General features: G+C 46.7%; 1 protein-coding gene across 1 annotated transcript in view; it reads right to left on the bottom strand.

The window, feature by feature from the left end:
• Positions 1-2213: 2213 nt before the first annotated feature.
• The window catches only part of LOC128331594 (hydroperoxide isomerase ALOXE3-like), a 47652-nt gene continuing 33037 nt past the window's right edge, over positions 2214-16828 (bottom strand). The window contains exons 8-14 of the mRNA XM_053265179.1: positions 13985-14188; positions 12896-12982; positions 11497-11666; positions 6920-7041; positions 6100-6200; positions 5095-5265; positions 2214-3139 (exon numbers count right to left, since the gene is read on the bottom strand). Of these exons, the coding sequence (XP_053121154.1) occupies positions 2960-3139; positions 5095-5265; positions 6100-6200; positions 6920-7041; positions 11497-11666; positions 12896-12982; positions 13985-14188 (1035 nt within the window). The 3' untranslated portion in view covers positions 2214-2959. The remainder of the gene's footprint in view (positions 3140-5094; positions 5266-6099; positions 6201-6919; positions 7042-11496; positions 11667-12895; positions 12983-13984; positions 14189-16828) is intronic.

Below are 16828 nucleotides of genomic sequence, written 5' to 3' on the forward strand. Positions count from 1 at the left end.
TTTTTCCAGGAAAGTAATGGATTTTTCTGTGACTGGTTTTTTTGTTTTTTGTTTTGGTGGTCTGTGTGTTTGTGATGGTCTGGAACCTACCTGTGAAATCAGCGTGTTTCTATCTTTTGTGGTTTGTCCTGGGAGTTCCATATCAGTCAGTCGGTGGGTCAGTGAGGCCAAAGCAGCTTTATATTATGGATGATTATGACGATGACATAAAATAGCCTCCGGCCACAAATTCCTGGTTTATTACAGCACGCTAGTTAAGTTTGACAACTAGCAAACCAAGATGGCGTTAGTTTGGTTCACTCACAGGTAACAGACACACACACCCCTTCAAGGCAAAGGAATGATAGGAACCTATCTTACTTCCTTTAAGCCTTACGCATGTTTCCTCTTTTCAATATGCTGCAGCACAATGAACTGGGCAAGTTCCTTTCTAGGCTGAACCTTAGTTGAAGCAGGAAGCATAGATTTACACATAGCAATTAGGCCAGGCACACATTGTGTACAGCAGCATAAAGAGACAAATATCACAAGAATGGCAAAACAAATCAATAGGCACTTTCGTAGCCACCCCCCAAGGTCTGGAACCCAAGACCACAGCCAACTAAATGCAGTGTCTGTGGCTGGATACCTTGCCCGAGTGTGATGAATCCAGGGCTTTTGACCCTCTACCTTTACACATGTGTGAGTACTCAAAAGGACTTGATAGGGACCAACCCACGTAGGAGTAAGGCTCTTGTCTTTCCACGATTGTATCAGGACCTCATCTTCCAGCTCAAAGGGGTGCACTGGCCCATCCAAGGATTTTGGCAGATGCTGCTGGATGTACCTATGAAAAGAGGAGGAAGAGGCCCAGAGGCCAGACACAAATTGTTTGGTTCCTTAAAAGCAGTCTCACATTCCGGGCCCCACCTGAACGGGTCCGTTTATTTACCTTTCACCACCTCATAAAGAGGTTTGGCCAGGAGCCCGGAGCTAGGAATCCATATCTGGCAGAAAGAAGCCATTCCCAGGAAACTGTGCTGTTGTTTTCTCGTAGTGGGGGCAGATAGACGACAAATAGCCTCCTTTCATTCTGGGAGCAGAGCGTGTTTCCCTTGAGAAATCTCAAAACTCAAGTAGGTTACTTTCTCCATAGCAATTTGTGCCTTTGTTCGTGAAACTCAATATCACGCCTGACCAAGGAAATGCAGACGCACCGTCAGGACTAAGCAAGAGAAAAGCCGATTCTCAGTAGTCCGTGAGCTCAGTAAGGAATTCCGTCGGGCAGCCGGGCGATAGGTACACCAACAGAAGTCTCAATCTATCCCTGGTCCCCAAACTTAGGTACACACATTCAATATGGTCAGCTACCTCAACAGGGACCCTGGCAAGGGAGATGTTATCCTTCAAGACCACAACCACTCCACCTCCCCACCCACCTCCCCTCCCCTGCTCCTCTACAGAATACCCTGCAAGAAGAAGCTGGGGCCAGACTGGGCCACTAGCCTCCCCCAACCATGTCTCAGTGATACACACCAGGTCAGCCCCTTCATCCATAATCAAGTCATGGATGAGTTCGGGTTATTTGGACCTACCTGGCATTGCAGAAGAGCAAGGTAAGGCTACGTGGGTCGTTGGCGGTGCTTCCCGAGGTCACAGAGCTGGGGGGACAGCCGGAAGGGGAGACAGCTATTAAATTTCGGACTACCCTTCCCCTGGAACAGCCAGCTGACCTGCCAACGTTACTTCTTCTATTCCCCACCACCACTGGAATAGCTGCCCCACATTCAGCGAAGGCGTCCCCTGTCTCTCCATCTTGTGCCCCCGGGGTATTTGCAATTTTACTGAGCAAGCAGTTCAGCACCTACCTCTGCTCTAATATCCTTCTAGCATTGTCCTTTAGGAGCTGAGTTCCCAGGTAAAAAATAAAAGGACGAATGAAACAAACCCGTTTACAGGATGCAGATTAAGTAGCCTGTTTGTACAATCTGTTGAAAGAGAGAATGGTAGCATTCCTGAATTGAGCCTACTTGACTCAGAAGCCCAGACCCACAATCATGAGACTTTGGTTTGGGGTGGTATAAAAATCCAGTCAATCAATCAATCAATCAATAAGCCAAAGACTTTCTCATGCAGGGTCTGTGTAAGGAGAGAGATGTGTATTGGCACCAGTGGCCAGCTGGTCTTTAATAGGTTTTTTGGGGGGATTCGGAGGCAAGAAGCTCAAACCAGTGTAAATGTCAAAGAGGTTTTATTACACAAAGCTGAATAATGGTTTAAAGAGGGTTACAGAACAAAAGATAAAGCACACGTCCCTGATCTGACGCGATCTCTTTCATCGGGGAGCCCCCTTGATGAAGAAAAGGACGTGGCCCCTGTAATGCCAGCTAGTGAGTAGCACCTTCCTGGATCTCGGTCTACGCTGAGGCTCCAGATTACTAGGGTGTCTGTGTGTCTTTCTTATACCGTCACATCTCTCATAAGCAGCGCCAAGCAAGGGCTGCTGCCGGCCCCCCTTATCAGTAGCCTGTGTGAGACCCATGCCCCTCGGCCAGCAGCCTGGTACATCTCAATCCCACCCTCCCTGCCCCAGGGGGGTGATTAATGCATATGTTTGAAGTCAACCTGATCCGTGCCTAGCTGTACTAATTGGCCGAGTAACATAAATTCAAAAGATGGATACAGGAATGCAGGTGGATGTACAGTTTTCAATAAGAAACAGGGGTGCAGGGTTATTAAGGTTTAAGGCGAGAGAGGCTTAGAATGAATCCTTTAAATGCAAGGATATAAGCAGTGTATAGAAGCTGACATGTGCAGAGGGTAAAAGTGGATCACACCACTAGGCCTCCTCGCCATATCTTCTGCAGTCAGTGCCACTACAGAATCCCAGACCCATAATATAAGCCAAAGACTTTCTCATGCAGGGTCTGTGTAAGGCATCCTGTAGTAGAGAAATGTGGGGAGGAGCCCCTCTTTGGGGTTATATGGAAACGCTGTTCTGGACCTCTGCAGGGTTCAGATAGTTGTAGACAAGTGACAGTTTCTGGTTCCTCTCCTCAATTTCCTTGGAGATCTCAGCCAGGCGCCCCTGGAAGGCTGCAATCAGGCTTTTTGGTGCCTCTTCTGTGAAGTGGTCTTCAGGATAGTAGCCCAGAGGTCTCTGGAAGAGAGTGGAGGGGAGGATATGTAAAGAAAGGGAACAACTCTGCTATCCCTGATTATTTTACTGTGGCTCTGGGGCTGGGCATTTCCACACGGAAATAAAACTGGTAGAGTCAAAACTTTTGTGCAGGTTCCAAGTGTGATTTTACTCCCCATATACACAGCTGCAGGCTTCTGTGCTAATCCCAGAGTGATCCTATGCTCTGTACACAGGTTGAGCAGAGATCTTGTGTGATTTCCACAGCTCCCTCTGCTGGCCAGCTCTTACATTCCGAGAAGAACCCACCTTTATTCATTACTATGTTTGCAGTGACTGGTTCTTCTTTGAATGAAAGAGCTGGCCAGCAGGGGGAGCTGTGGAAATCACACAAGGTCCCTGCTCAGTGTGTGTACAGAGGGCAAGGTTGCCCTAGGAGGAGGCAATGCAGAAACTTCCTGCAGCATGTACACTGCAGATTATGCTTAGAACCTGTGCAAAAGCTTTGAACATCCCACAGTCCATTGGCATCTGGAAATGCATGTTGTCTTTCTGTGTCTCAGCTTTATTTTTATTTTGTTTCAGCTTGATTGTTTTAATTGATTGAGAGTTTTTTCTTAATGGCGGAAAGGCAGGATACAGATGAGGAAATAAAATAAATGAGGACCAGTGAAGTATAGTGGCTAAGAAACTGAGATGTGAATCAGGGTATCCCTGATTCAAATCTTCCCTCTGCCATGAACTCACTCAGTAGCCTTCGGTAAGACTCAGCCCTTCTGTTTGCAAAATGACCATAATAATCATGTTTCCATTACAGCAGGGGCGCTCAAAGGTGCGTCCCCAGATATTGCTGGACTACAATTCCCATAATCCCCAGCTGCAATGACTGGCTGAGAAGGAGGAGGAGGAGGAGGAGGAGGAAGATAGGTATTATAGACCAACCAGCTCTGGGGACCAAAGGCTTGGAGAAATTCCTGCTTTATAGAGTCCCTGTAAGGACTGCATCAAGATAATACATGTGAAGCACTTTTAACATTTGGAAGTGCTATAATACTGTGTCATTGTACTGTAAATAAATTGGCCATGTCTGCAATGGAGCTGAAAGACAGAGCAATTTCAAAAGTTAGTTTTGCAACTGTTCCTCTCTAGACCTTCTTTACTGAGTAAACTAAGATTAAAACATAAGAAAAACTTAAATGTTTTCATTATTATTATTATTATTATATTTATATTTATATCCTGCTCTTCCTCCAAGGAGCCCAGAGTGGTGTACTACATACTTAAGTTTCTCTTTCACAACAACCCTGTGAAGTAGGCTAGGCTGAGAGAGAAGTGACTGGCCCAGAGTCACCCAGCTAGTATCATGGCTGAATGGGGATATGAACTCGGGTCTCCACGGTCCTAGTCCCCAGAGGCAAGTCACATGACTGACTCCCCCAGCCGCTCACCCACTCTGGCTTCCTTCAGTTGTATTCATCCTTCGAAATTGATGTGAGTGTTAAGACCTGGAGCTACCAGAACAGCAGGTCTTTCTCTAGTGCCAGTAAATGACTTGCATCGTCCACAATTTACAAAACTAAAAAAATAATAATTTAGGACGATGTTCTATTGTGGCACATAGGAGAGATAGATAGATAGATAGATAGATAGATAGATAGATAATATAGGTTTTATATATAAAATTTATATATATAAATTTTGCTATGCTTTTTGTTACCACTATTCAGCCTCATTTAAGATTTCTTTACTTCATGAGCTGAGCTTCAGTGAGAGGGGGCCCATTTTAAAATCTTGTCTCTGGGCCCACTCCAACCTTGCTACACCTCTGCAAACCAGGGTGGGCCCTGCTTAGCAAAGGGGACTAGCCATGCTTGCTACCACAAGACCAGCTCTCCTCCCTATCATGTCTGCATAGGGGCTACGGAACCCAGTTTTAAAGGTGCAAGCCCAAGAAAGCCACACCACTTCCCACTCACCAGGTCGCCGGGTTCATAGCTCACAATGGAGAGCAGCTTGAGGAGTGAGCAGGTGGAGTTGACTTCAGGGAGGGTGTCCAAGATGCTCCTCAAGGAGGCTTTGCCCTTGACTTTTGGTGGAGGCTGCGTCATGGTGGCTGGCGTGTTGGGCATCCAAGCGGCAAAGTCAAACTGTCACACACAAAAAGGTATAAGGACAGGGAAGGGAGGGCTGCAATACCTGCGGAGGTGAGGAGCCCAAGATCAAAGGCATGTTGTATGGCAGGGCTTCTCAATTGGGGGGGCCCAGATGTTGTTGGCCCACACCTCCCACCATCACTATGGCCATTGTGGCTGGGGATGATGGGAGCTGTAGTCCAACAGCTGGGGACCCAAGATTGGGAACTCCTGAGTCTGATGCTTCCCAGAAGCCCTCAGGCACGGCTATTTATTTATTTGTTTGGTTGTTTATTTAAAATATTTCTATACTGCCCAAAACTTGCTTCTCTGGGCGGTTTACAATTAAAATCATTTAAAACATTAAATCAATTAACAATTACAATCATTTAAAAGATTAAAAACATGTAAAACCCATTATTAAAATGATTTAAAACTATAAATCTAATTAAAAGCCTGGGTGAATAAATGGTTAGAAGGCAATGCCCCCCTCCTCACTCTTGCACAGTGGCCGGGTTCATTCACACAATGGTTTGAATCCCAGTTTAATGTGGGTTACCTGAATTTTAGCATGATTGTGTGAACCCATCCCAAGGTGGATGGATCTGAGATTCCCACCTTGGTGTGGGTTCACACAATCACGCAAAAGTTGGTAACCCACGCTAAACCTAGTTTTAAACGATTGTGTGAACCAGGCCAATGTATTCTGGTATCCAGTTGAGTGGATGCTCTCACTTGCCCCTACAGTGGAGGCACTCCCAGAACTGGGAGTGGAGATGGAACAGGGCCGAAGAGCTGTCATGGGGCTAGGGGAGGAGGTGGGGAAAGCTTTCACATGGGGCTCTGTACCTGCCCACTGTTGACGGCTGCGTGCCTTGCAGAACTGCAAAAGATGACCATAGTGAGGAACTTGATCAGCTCAGCCTTGGTTTCCAGGGTGGAGGGGACACCTGTTGGGATTGGACAGGAAGTTGAGCTTCCCTCCCACAAGTAAAAGCCTAGTTGGCAAGACTGCATTCAGTTCTGCTTATGACTATATTCTCCTTCCTGCTCTTGATAGGAGTTGTGAGGAAAGGAAAGGAAAATAAGGAAAGTGTATTGATGGAGAGGGCTGTGACATGGCTGAAAAGCAAGGCCCCCTGATTGCTAGGCAACCACAAGGTTCCTTCTCTCCTACCATCCCCAGGAAGGGCTGCTGGCCCCACTGGCGATGCCACTTCCTGTTAATATGCCCAGCATCAAGGGTGTAACTATAATAGGGCAAGGGGAGACAGTTGTCTGGGGGCCCACTGCCTTGGGGCCCCCCTCAGAGACAAATCACATGAATGACTCCCCCAGCCACGCACCCGCCCGGGCTTCCTTCAGTTGTATTCATCCTCTGAAATTGATGTGGGTGTTAAGACCTGGAGCTACTACAACAGCATGTCTTTCTCTAGTACCATTAAATGACTTGCATCGTCCACAATTTACAAAACCCCTCATTTACGATTTCTTTACTTCATGAGCTGAGCTTCAGTTGGGGGGGGGGCATTTTAAAATCTTGTCTCTGGGCCCACAGGCGCACTCCAACCTTGCTACGCCCCTGCCCAGCACCCTGGGAAGATGTACAGAACCCAACAAAGGAACCGCACCAATTAAAGAGGTCGATTAGAGATGGCAAGAGCATTACCTGATGACTTCTTGCCCAGAAAAGCTTCCGTGAAGATTTCATGAATCCATGCCTGCAGCTCGGGGTCGTTCTTCACGGCTTCCTCAGATTTGTAGTACAGCCCGACGATGCCGGAGACCAGGCTGAAAGAAGAGGAAATGGAGGGATGGGTCACATCTGGCGACAGAGGATGGTTTGTGCTCACCGTAGTTCACATGCGAAGCTGTGTGTGAGCTATCCCACACTTCCAAGAGGGCAGCAAGACTCCGAGTCGAAGCTATGGGCTGTCAGTTTGGATGCAGCAACACCCCAAGCCCTATTCAGAGTGTACAGAAGTCTGTACACTCGTACAAAGTTAAGGTCATAAGAACATAAGAACAGCCCCACTGGATCTGCCAAGGAGGCCCATCTAGTCCAGCATCCTGTTTCGCACAGTGGCTCACCAGATGCCCCTGGAAGCCTACAGGCAGGAGTTGAGGGCATGCCCTCTCTCCTGCTGTTGCTCCCCTGCAACTGGTACTCAGAGGCATCCTGCCTTTGAGGCTGGAGGTGGCCTGTAGCCCTCCGACTGGTAGCCATTGATAGACCTCTCCTCCATGAAGTCATCCAAACCCCACTTAAAGCCATCCAGGTTGTTGGCTGTCACCACGTCTCATGGCAGAGAATTCCACAAGCTGATTATGCGTTGTATGAAAAAGTACTTCCTTTTGTTGGTCTTAAATTTCTTGGCAGTCAATTTCACGGGATGACCCCTGGTTCTAGTGTGATGTGAAAGGGAGAAGAATTTCTCTCTATCCACTTTCTCCACACCATGCATGATTGTATAGGCCTCTATCATGTCTCCTCACAGTCATCTTTTTTCTAAACTAAAAAGCCCCAGATGCTGTAGCCTTGCCTCATAGGGAAGGTGCTCTAGGCCCCTGATCATCTTGGTTACCCTCTTCTGCACCTTTTCCAGTTCTACAATGTCCTTTTTTAGTTGTGGTGACCAGAATTGTACGCAGTACTCCAGATGTGGCCACACCATAGTTTTGTATAAGGGCATTAGAATATTAGCCATTTTATTTTCAATACCCTTCCTAATGATCCCTAGCATGAAATTGGCCTCCTCACAATCTGTTTTGGACTTCACTACACTAAAGAGTTTGGTATCATCTGCAAATTTGTCCACCTCGCTGCTTACCCCAACTTCTAGATCATTTATGAATAAATTAAAAAGCACCGGTCCCAGTACAGATCCCTGGGGGACCCAACTTCTTACTTCCCTCCATTGCAAAAACTCTCCATTTATACCTACCCTCTGTTTCAACGTGAACCTGGGTACAGGCCCCCTAAAATGCAGGATACAGAGAGGAGGTGGACTGTTGTACCTGTGTAATGTGTGAATAACTGTACCTGTGTACTGATCTGCACCTGTGTGTAGACTGTACATTGTATGAGTGATGTGTGAATAGGGTTCCAGAGTTTGCACAAATACTGGTCTGCAAAGGTTTGATGGCCACTTGCAAACCATAGTTTATGAGACAGTGAGGCAATTCTCATGAGCGCCAGAAAGCGGGCCAAGGGAGCCTAGCCCGCTTTCTGGCGAGCCTGAGGACCATCAGGCTTGCAAGCGAGCCCGGTGTCCTCAAAGCGGGTAACCCGCTTACGGAGCCCTCCCCTTAGACGAGCTTAGCAGAGTGAGTGCTCCGCTAACCCCGTCTATGTGATCGTGTATCGCCGTGGCGTGGCTCCACACAAGGAGACCCCCCACCGGGAGGCTGAAACAAGCCTCCTGCCCCTGGGGGGGTCTCTCCAGGATGCCCCGCGAACTTGTGCGGGGCATCCTGGAACTTCCGGGGGCTGTGCGGCACCCAATCCCCGCATCCCCCTGGCTCCATGACAGAGCCAGCAGTCATGTGGGCAGCCAATCCGACTGCCCAGGGCTTCCTGCCTGATCGCCTGTGGGCAGAGCGGGCTAAGCCCACTCTCGAAGAGTCTCACTGATCGTGAGACTCGCCTCCATGTTGGATTTCACCACAAACCATGGGTTGTCAGCCATGGTTCGGCATGACGTCTGAGCCATCTTGATGTTACTTATGGATCTAGTGATGAAATCAGTGGTGCCTCTGTACTTCAACAGCTGCACGACATGCAGAAATTCAAATGTATCTCTGGGCTAGGAAGAGCTTCACCAGTTGACCTTCTGTCTTTCATATCATATACCTTTTAAGGACACAGGAGGCCTTCTGGGGGAAAGCAGATCATCCTAGGTCTAGTGATCTTTACAAGATTATTCAAAGTACATCTCACTCAAATACCACTTCTAGGGTTTCTCAGGAGAGCACCCGTGTCTCAGGCCGTCCTTCAAAACTGGTTTGAGGATTTGCAGTGCTGCTCATAGTTTTTTCTTAGATCAAGAGTTCTTGTTCTCTTCGGAATTACAACTGGATCTAGCTTCTCTCTTTGTCTCAAGGGATCATTCAAGTTGAGGCTAGTAAAAACATATCTGGAAATTGGGGTGGGTGGGTAAGAAGGGGTTTTAAAATAGAATTCACCTTCTGCAGTTAACTCCTGCCCTTCCAGATGCTCAGAGAATTGTGTGAGCCATGTCTTTTCTCTGTCTGAATGTTTTTCAGGGAGCAAAGCTAGAGACTGCACTGCTTAGGAATTTCAGTCACATTTAAAGATCGGAGCTAGTCTCAGGTTTCCTCCTTGCTTCTAATATGAACCCGCCCTTAGAACTTCCTAGCTTCTCCTTAACCAGGATTCCTCAGACTTAGGCCTCGAGATGTCATTGGACTACAACTCCCATCATCCTCAGCCACAACGATCAAAGGCCATTGTATCTGGGGGTGATGGGAGTTATATTCATTCTTTCTTTCTTTCATTCGATTTCTATACCGCCCTTCCAAAAATGGCTCAGGGCAGTTTACACAGAGAAATAATATATAAATAAGATGGCTCCCTGTCCCCAAAGGGCTCACAGTCTAAAAAGAAACATAAGATAGACACCAGCAGCAGTCACTGGAGGTCCTGTGCTGGGGGTGGAGAGGGCCAGTTACTCTCCCCCTGCTAAATAAAGAGAACCACCACTTTAAAAGGTGCCACTTTGCCAAGTTAGCAGAGGTTCAGGGTGGATTACACGCAGAAATAACAAACAAATAAGATGGAACCCAACAATCAGGGTGTAGCAAGGTTGGAGCGGGCCCAGAGACAAGATTTTAAAATGCCACTCCCCTCACTGAAGCTCAGCTCATGAAGTAAAGAAATCTTAAATGAGGCTGAATAGTGGTAACAAAAAGCATTGTGTTATATCTATCTATCTTAGATAGATAGATAGATAGATATCTCTCTATCTCTGTCTCTGTCTCTCTATCTATATAACCCATGTGCCACAATAGAACATCATCCTAAATTATTTTTAAAAGGTTTTGTAAATTGTGGACGATGCAAGTCATTAATGGTACTAGAGAAAGACATGCTGTGCTGGTAGCTCCAGGTCTTCACACTCACATCAATTTTGGAGGATGGATACAACTGAAGGAAGCCCCGGTGAGTGCGTGGCTGGGGGAGTCAATCATGTGACTTGCCTCGGCCTCCCCCAAGGCAGTGGGCCCCCAGAAAACTGTCTCCCCTTGCCCTATTATAGTTACGCCCCTGCCAACAATGTCTGCAGCACCAAGGTCAAAAACCTCTGCCTGGCCCACACTCTTCTACCACACATAGTAAAGTTGTGCCCTTGAGTTGGTGTCAACTCCTGACGACCAGAGAGCCCTGTGGTTGTCTTTGGGCCTACTAAGTACAGAAAGCCAAATCTAGAGAGTGAAGCCACAGAAATGCTCACCCATTCTGAAAAGGAGCCGCTTCTGAATTTGTTCTGGATTTGTTTCTGCACTCAGAGGCAAGTACAGAAATGTAAATAATAAATAAACAAACATCTATCTATCTTTCTGTCTGTCTGTCTGTCATTTACGTTCTATACTTTCCTAAGATATCAGGGTGGTAAACAACAGGTTTACAGCTAACAATTATGACATTTCAATCAAAATTCAACACAGCCTCAAAACAAAGCAAAACACAGCTGCTTTTTTCTGGTGGGGGGGGTGTTCCCCATTTTAGTAGATGAAAAGGGCAGCCTGCAATCTTCTCCAAAAGCTGCAGACCCAACTGAGAGCAGGTTCCATGGCCTGGGGCCAATCACTGAGAAGGGCCTGTCCTGCCTGCTCAATGAACAAGCTTCATTAGGAATCAGCTCACAGATCAGAGCTCGCCTAGCTGAACTAGAGAGGTGGGTAGATTCAGCTGGGGCCAGGCGGTCCCTAAGGCACCTGGGACCCGAGCCATTTAGAGTTTTAATTAAAGGTAACAACCAGCACCTTCAATTGTACCTGGAGGAAACAGACTGACAGTCAATGCAGTGTGCCTTCAAGACTGCTGCAATATCTGTGGAGTCAGTCTGGCCCATGCTGCGCCATTGGAAGCTTCCAAATAGTCTGCAAGGGCAGCCCCACACAGAGCACACTGCAATGATGCAAGCATGGCTTGACAGAGGCCAAGCCAGCCTCCCAACGTGGCCCTTCCAAACAAAGATCCCACACCCACTGCCACAGCCTCACGTCTCTATGGCGTTCCAGATCTTCATCCCATCATCCCTGTAGTAATAATTGGGTAACGAGTTGACTCCTCTGGCTTTGAGATCATCGGGGAGGCAAAGGGAGGTGTAGCTGGAGGCCTGGACACCTTTGGCGACTAGCTTCAACATCCCATCGCGGCCTGTTGCAGTCGCCTGTGGAGCAGGAAGGAAGAACTCAAGGACTATGAAGACCAAATTCTACTCAAAGGTCTTGAACCCTGAGAGCCAATGGAGATAGATCACTTTGCTGTAACCTACTGGAACCCGCTCCCCTTCCACAACTGGGGAATTATTAGATGCTCATATGGCAAGAACCAGAAACTGCTTCCTTTGGGTCCAGTGACAAAAAACCTCAGGTGCCCAACGAATAGTGGCAGATCTGGGCAGCAGTATATGCTCCTCACCCTTCATTGCTCATTCCTTCATTTTGGAAACTGTGATTGGCTCCCTACCAGGCTTCCTGGTTGGCTGAGAGCCTTACATGAGGTTCCTGTCTCTGAACCGCCTGAACATTCCACTGGCGGAAGTGACTTCCTGGCAATATGGTGGCACTTCCTGTCTACCACAATGCACTTGTTAGGAACACAGGAACATAGAAAGCTGCCTTCTACCAAGTCAGACCCTTGGTCCAGCTAGCGGAGTATTGTCTACCCAGACTGGCAGCGGCTTCTCCAAGGTTGCAGGCTGGAGTCTCTTTCAGCCCTGCCTGCAGATGTCAGGGAGGGAATCTGGGACCTTCTGCATGCAAGCAGGCAGATGCTCTTCCCAGGGCAGCCCCATCCCCTAAGGGGAATGTCTTGCAGTGCTCACACATGTAGAAGGTGTGCAAAAGACCTCCGGCGGCTGCTGTTAAGGGCTGTGAGGAAGACAGGGGCTGGGAGTGGGAGGACTCCCCGCTGTGGTACCCCAGAGTGCCACATAGCATGAGCACGACTGCTCCTTCCCCCACTCCTGGCTCACTGCTAGAAATGGTGAACCCTTTTGACCCGGCAGCGATCGTCCACACAATTGTCTGCTGAAGTTAAATAAACCTCAGTTTCGTTTAACCTTGGCTAAAGAGCGGGTCAAAAAGCCAGGCTAGTGAAGGCGGAAATGCCGGGATCGGGATCATGTGAATAGCCTCATACTCTCCCATTCAAATGCAAGCCAGGGTTAGCAAAGGGGATAATTCATGCTTGCTACCACCACACCAGCTCTCCTCCCACTTGTTCTTGAATGCTCCTTGTCCAACTGTGAAGGCTTCTTTGAGATACATGACTGTTACTCCATTTCCATAACCCATTCCCCTCTGAAAACTATGTAGGGTTTTGCTTGCTGGCTTATCAACCGACGTGGAGTTAGGAATACTTAGTCCCACGCCATCCCCTTCCGCTTACTCTTACCGTATCAAATACTCCTCCCGGTTGGAGAAGATCAGTGCGGGCAAGAGTGTTGATGTGGAATGTGTAACGGGTGTGGGGGATCAGGAGCTGTGAGAAAGCGAGGGGGAGAAGGGGGACAAAATCACGGGGCTGAGACTGGGCACCACACCAGAAATGTTTTTTATCCTTTGACCTTCCTCCCCACACCCCAAAAATACAAAATGCAAAGATCCAAATATTTACGAATTTGTGCAATATTTTGCTTGAACTCATACTCAAATATTCAGAATCAGAAGGCAGACTTGGGAAATTATGGGATTTCCAAACACAGTACAAGTAGGGTGCAGCTTTTGCACCTCTCTAGGACACTGTCATCATCATAATGTTTTCAGACTTATTTTAAGAACCATGAGGACCAGTGTCCATCTTTTAAAGATGAAAAGAATGCTGGCATTTCACAGGAACCAAGAAAGAGTTAGTGGCTCACACAAAAGCATCACAATGAGCCAATGGTTTGTTCATCCTCATGTTAACACTCCCTGTTCCTCAGCATACCTATAAGGTTGAGCCGTCCTTGGGAGTCCATTCCTCAAAAGCAGAGGTTCTCAACCAGGCCACGCCCCCCAGATGTTGTTGGACTACAATTCCCATTATCTGAGAGACAGTTTCTCAAGACCAGGGATCCTCAGCCTGGAGTCCCCAGATGTTGGACTACAACTCCTCGCCATTGGCCACTGTGGTCGGGGATCATGGGAGTTGTAATCCAACCACATCATAGGAACATAGGAAGATGCCATATACTGAGTCAGACCATTGGTCCATCAAACTCAGTATTGTCTACACAGAATGGCAGTGGCTTCTTCAAGGTTGCAGGCAGGAGTCTCTCTCAGCCCTATCTTGGAGATGCTGCCAGGGAGGGAACTGGGAACCTTCTGCTCTTCCCAGAGTGGCTCCATCCCCTAAGAGGAATCTCTTACAGTGCTCACACATCAAGTCTCCCATTCATATGCAACCAGGGCAGACCCTGCTTAGCTAACACAAGACCAGCTCTCATCTCTGGAGACCCCATCTGGGGACCCCAGGCAGGGAATGCCTTCTCAGGACTATTACCTTGTAGACAGGGTGGCACATGGGTAGCTGGCGGACGGTGGCCATGGAGTAGACCTCACAGTGGAAGTGCGCTTCTAGCAGGTGGGTGACAACCTCATGCACGTGAAAGTTGGAGGACCTCACCCAGATCTTAGCAAGAATCCAGTCCCACTTGCGGTCAGTGGGCAGGAAAATGGGGTTCTCGGGGCCTGGGGTCTGGCTGATCTGCAGGGAAAGAAGAGAGGGTCAGATTTCAGCAGGTTTATCCTGCAGGACTGGAGAGGGAAGCCAGGGGCTGGAGGAAGAGATGAACAATTCCATGTAAGAGGGAGACAGTTATTTATTTATTTACATGATCAGACAGGTGTTATTGACTGGTTTGTTTTATCCAGACATCGAGTCCTTCCCAAGGACCTGGGATGCCAGAATTTTATTGTCAATGGTTATAGATATCGTCGCAGAATATAGGCTGTTCCCAGTAAAGTTGCTTTTTGTAATTGGCTGATGGTGATTTCTGTGGCCCCTATGGTGTTGAGGTGCTCTTCAAGGTCTTTTGGAACTGCACCCAGGGCGTCAATTACCACTGGGATTATTTTGGTCTTTTTCTGCCACAGCCTTTCAATTTCAATTTGTAGATCTTTGTATTTGGTGATTTTTTCTATTTCTTTTTCTTCTATTCTGCTATCCCTTGGTATTGCTATGTCGATTATTTTCACTTGTTTTTCTTTCTTCTCGACTACAGTGATATCTGGTGTATTGTGTGGCAGATGTTTGTCTGTTTGTAGTCGGAAGTCCCATAATATTTTTACATCTTCATTCTCTACAACTTTTTCTATTTTATGGTCCCACCAGTTTTTGGCTACAGGTAGCTTGTATTTTTTGCAGATGTTCCAGTTTATCATCCCTGCTACCTTGTCATGCCTTTGTTTGTAGTCAGTCTGTGCGATCTTTTTACAACAGCTGATTAGGTGGTCCACTGTTTCATCTGCTTCTTTACAAAGGCGGCACTTGCTGTTTGTTGTTGATTTTTCTACTTTTGCTCTTATTGCATTTGTTCTTAGTGCCTGTTCTTGTGCAGCCAGTATTAAACCCTCTGTTTCTTTCTTCAAGTTGCCATTCTTAAGCCATTGCCAGGTCTTGTGATGTCTGATTTTCCACTTATATTGTGCAAATATTGACCATGCAGTGGCTTATTTTTCCATTTTTCTGCTTGGTTCTTGACTTGTTCTTTCTTGTAGGCCTGCTTTGTTTCATTAGTGTTTAATAGTTTCTCGTTCTTGACCATTTGAAGTGCATCTTCTTCACTGTCCTTGATATATTCTTCAAGGCCTCTTTTCTCCTCCTCTACTGTTTGATGGACTTGCAGCATTCCTCTTCCACCTGAGCTGCGAGGGAGGTATAGCCTATCTACATCACTGCAAGGGTGCAGAGCATGATTGATGGTCATTATTTTCCTGGTCTTACGATCTAGCGTCTCTAGCTCTGCCTGGGTCCAGTCTATTATTCCTGCAGTGTATCTGATAACAGGTATAGCCCAGGTGTTTATGGCATGTATGGTGTTCCCGCCATTGAGTTTGGAGTTTAGGATTTTTCTAACTCTCCTGATATATTCACTTCCCATTTTTCTTTTAACTTCAGTGTGTGCGATGTTATCAGCCTGGAGAATGCCCAAGTATTTGTAATGTTCTTTCTCTTCCAAGTTCTTGATGTTGCTTCCATTGGGCAGTTCTATTCCTTCTGTTTTTGTTATTTTCCCTCTGTTCATTATTAATGCAGCACACTTGTCTAGTCCAAACTCCATTGCTATATCGCTACTGAATATACATACAGTGTTTAGCAGTGATTCAATTTCTGACTGGGACTTTCCATACAACTTCAGACCATCCATGTACAGCAGATGGTTTATTTTACTTGATGTTATAGATGTTTGGTATCCGAGGCCTGTTTTGTTTAGTATTTGTTGAAGTGGGGTCATGGCGATTACAAACAACAGAGGGGATAGTGAGTCCCCTTGGAAAATACCTCTTCTAATGCTAACCTGTCCAAGTGTCTCACCATTGATTGTTAACTCTCTACTCCACATGCTCATTGCTTTTTAAATAAATATCTGAATGTTTTTGCTGACACCAGTTGTTTTCAAACATTTTAGTATCCATGTGTGAGGCAATGAGTCGAAGGCTTTCTTGTAGTCAATCCATGCAACACTTAGATTTGTTTTCCTTCTCTTGCAATTTTCTAAAATCATTTTGTCAATCAGCAGCTGGTCTTTTGTGCCTCTGGTGTTCGGACAATTTCCTTTCTGTTCAACTGGAAGCTGTTTGTTAGTTAATAAGTGTCGCATTACTTCATCTGCTATTATTCCAGTTAATAATTTGAACATGGTTGGCAGGCAGATTATTAATCTATAATTACTTGGAACTGTACCTTTTGCTGGGTCTTTCATTATGAGATGAGTTTTCCCAGTTGTTAGCCATTGTTCAATATCACCTATCCATCCTACCATTGTTCAATATCACCAATAATAAAAATTATTATTATTATTTTACATTTATATCCCGCTCTTCCTCCAAGAAGCCCAGAGCGGTGTACTACATACTCGAGTTTCTCTTTCACAACAACCCTGTGAAGTAGGCTAGGCGGAGAGAGAAGTGACTGGCCCAGAGTCACCCAGCTAGTATCATGGCTGAATGGGGATTTGAGCTTGGGTCTCCCTGGTTCTAGTCCAGCACTCTAACCATTACACCACGGTGGCTCAATGAGTTATGCCCTCATGCTCACGATTGACCTGCTTGGTCTTCAGTCTTCTACTTCAGTAGGCAACCTTGACTCTTGACTGTGACTCATGAACCTTGACAGCCTTGACTG

This window comes from Hemicordylus capensis, chromosome 6, assembly GCF_027244095.1.
Source record: "Hemicordylus capensis ecotype Gifberg chromosome 6, rHemCap1.1.pri, whole genome shotgun sequence".
In the NCBI taxonomy this organism is placed as follows: domain Eukaryota; kingdom Metazoa; phylum Chordata; class Lepidosauria; order Squamata; family Cordylidae; genus Hemicordylus; species Hemicordylus capensis.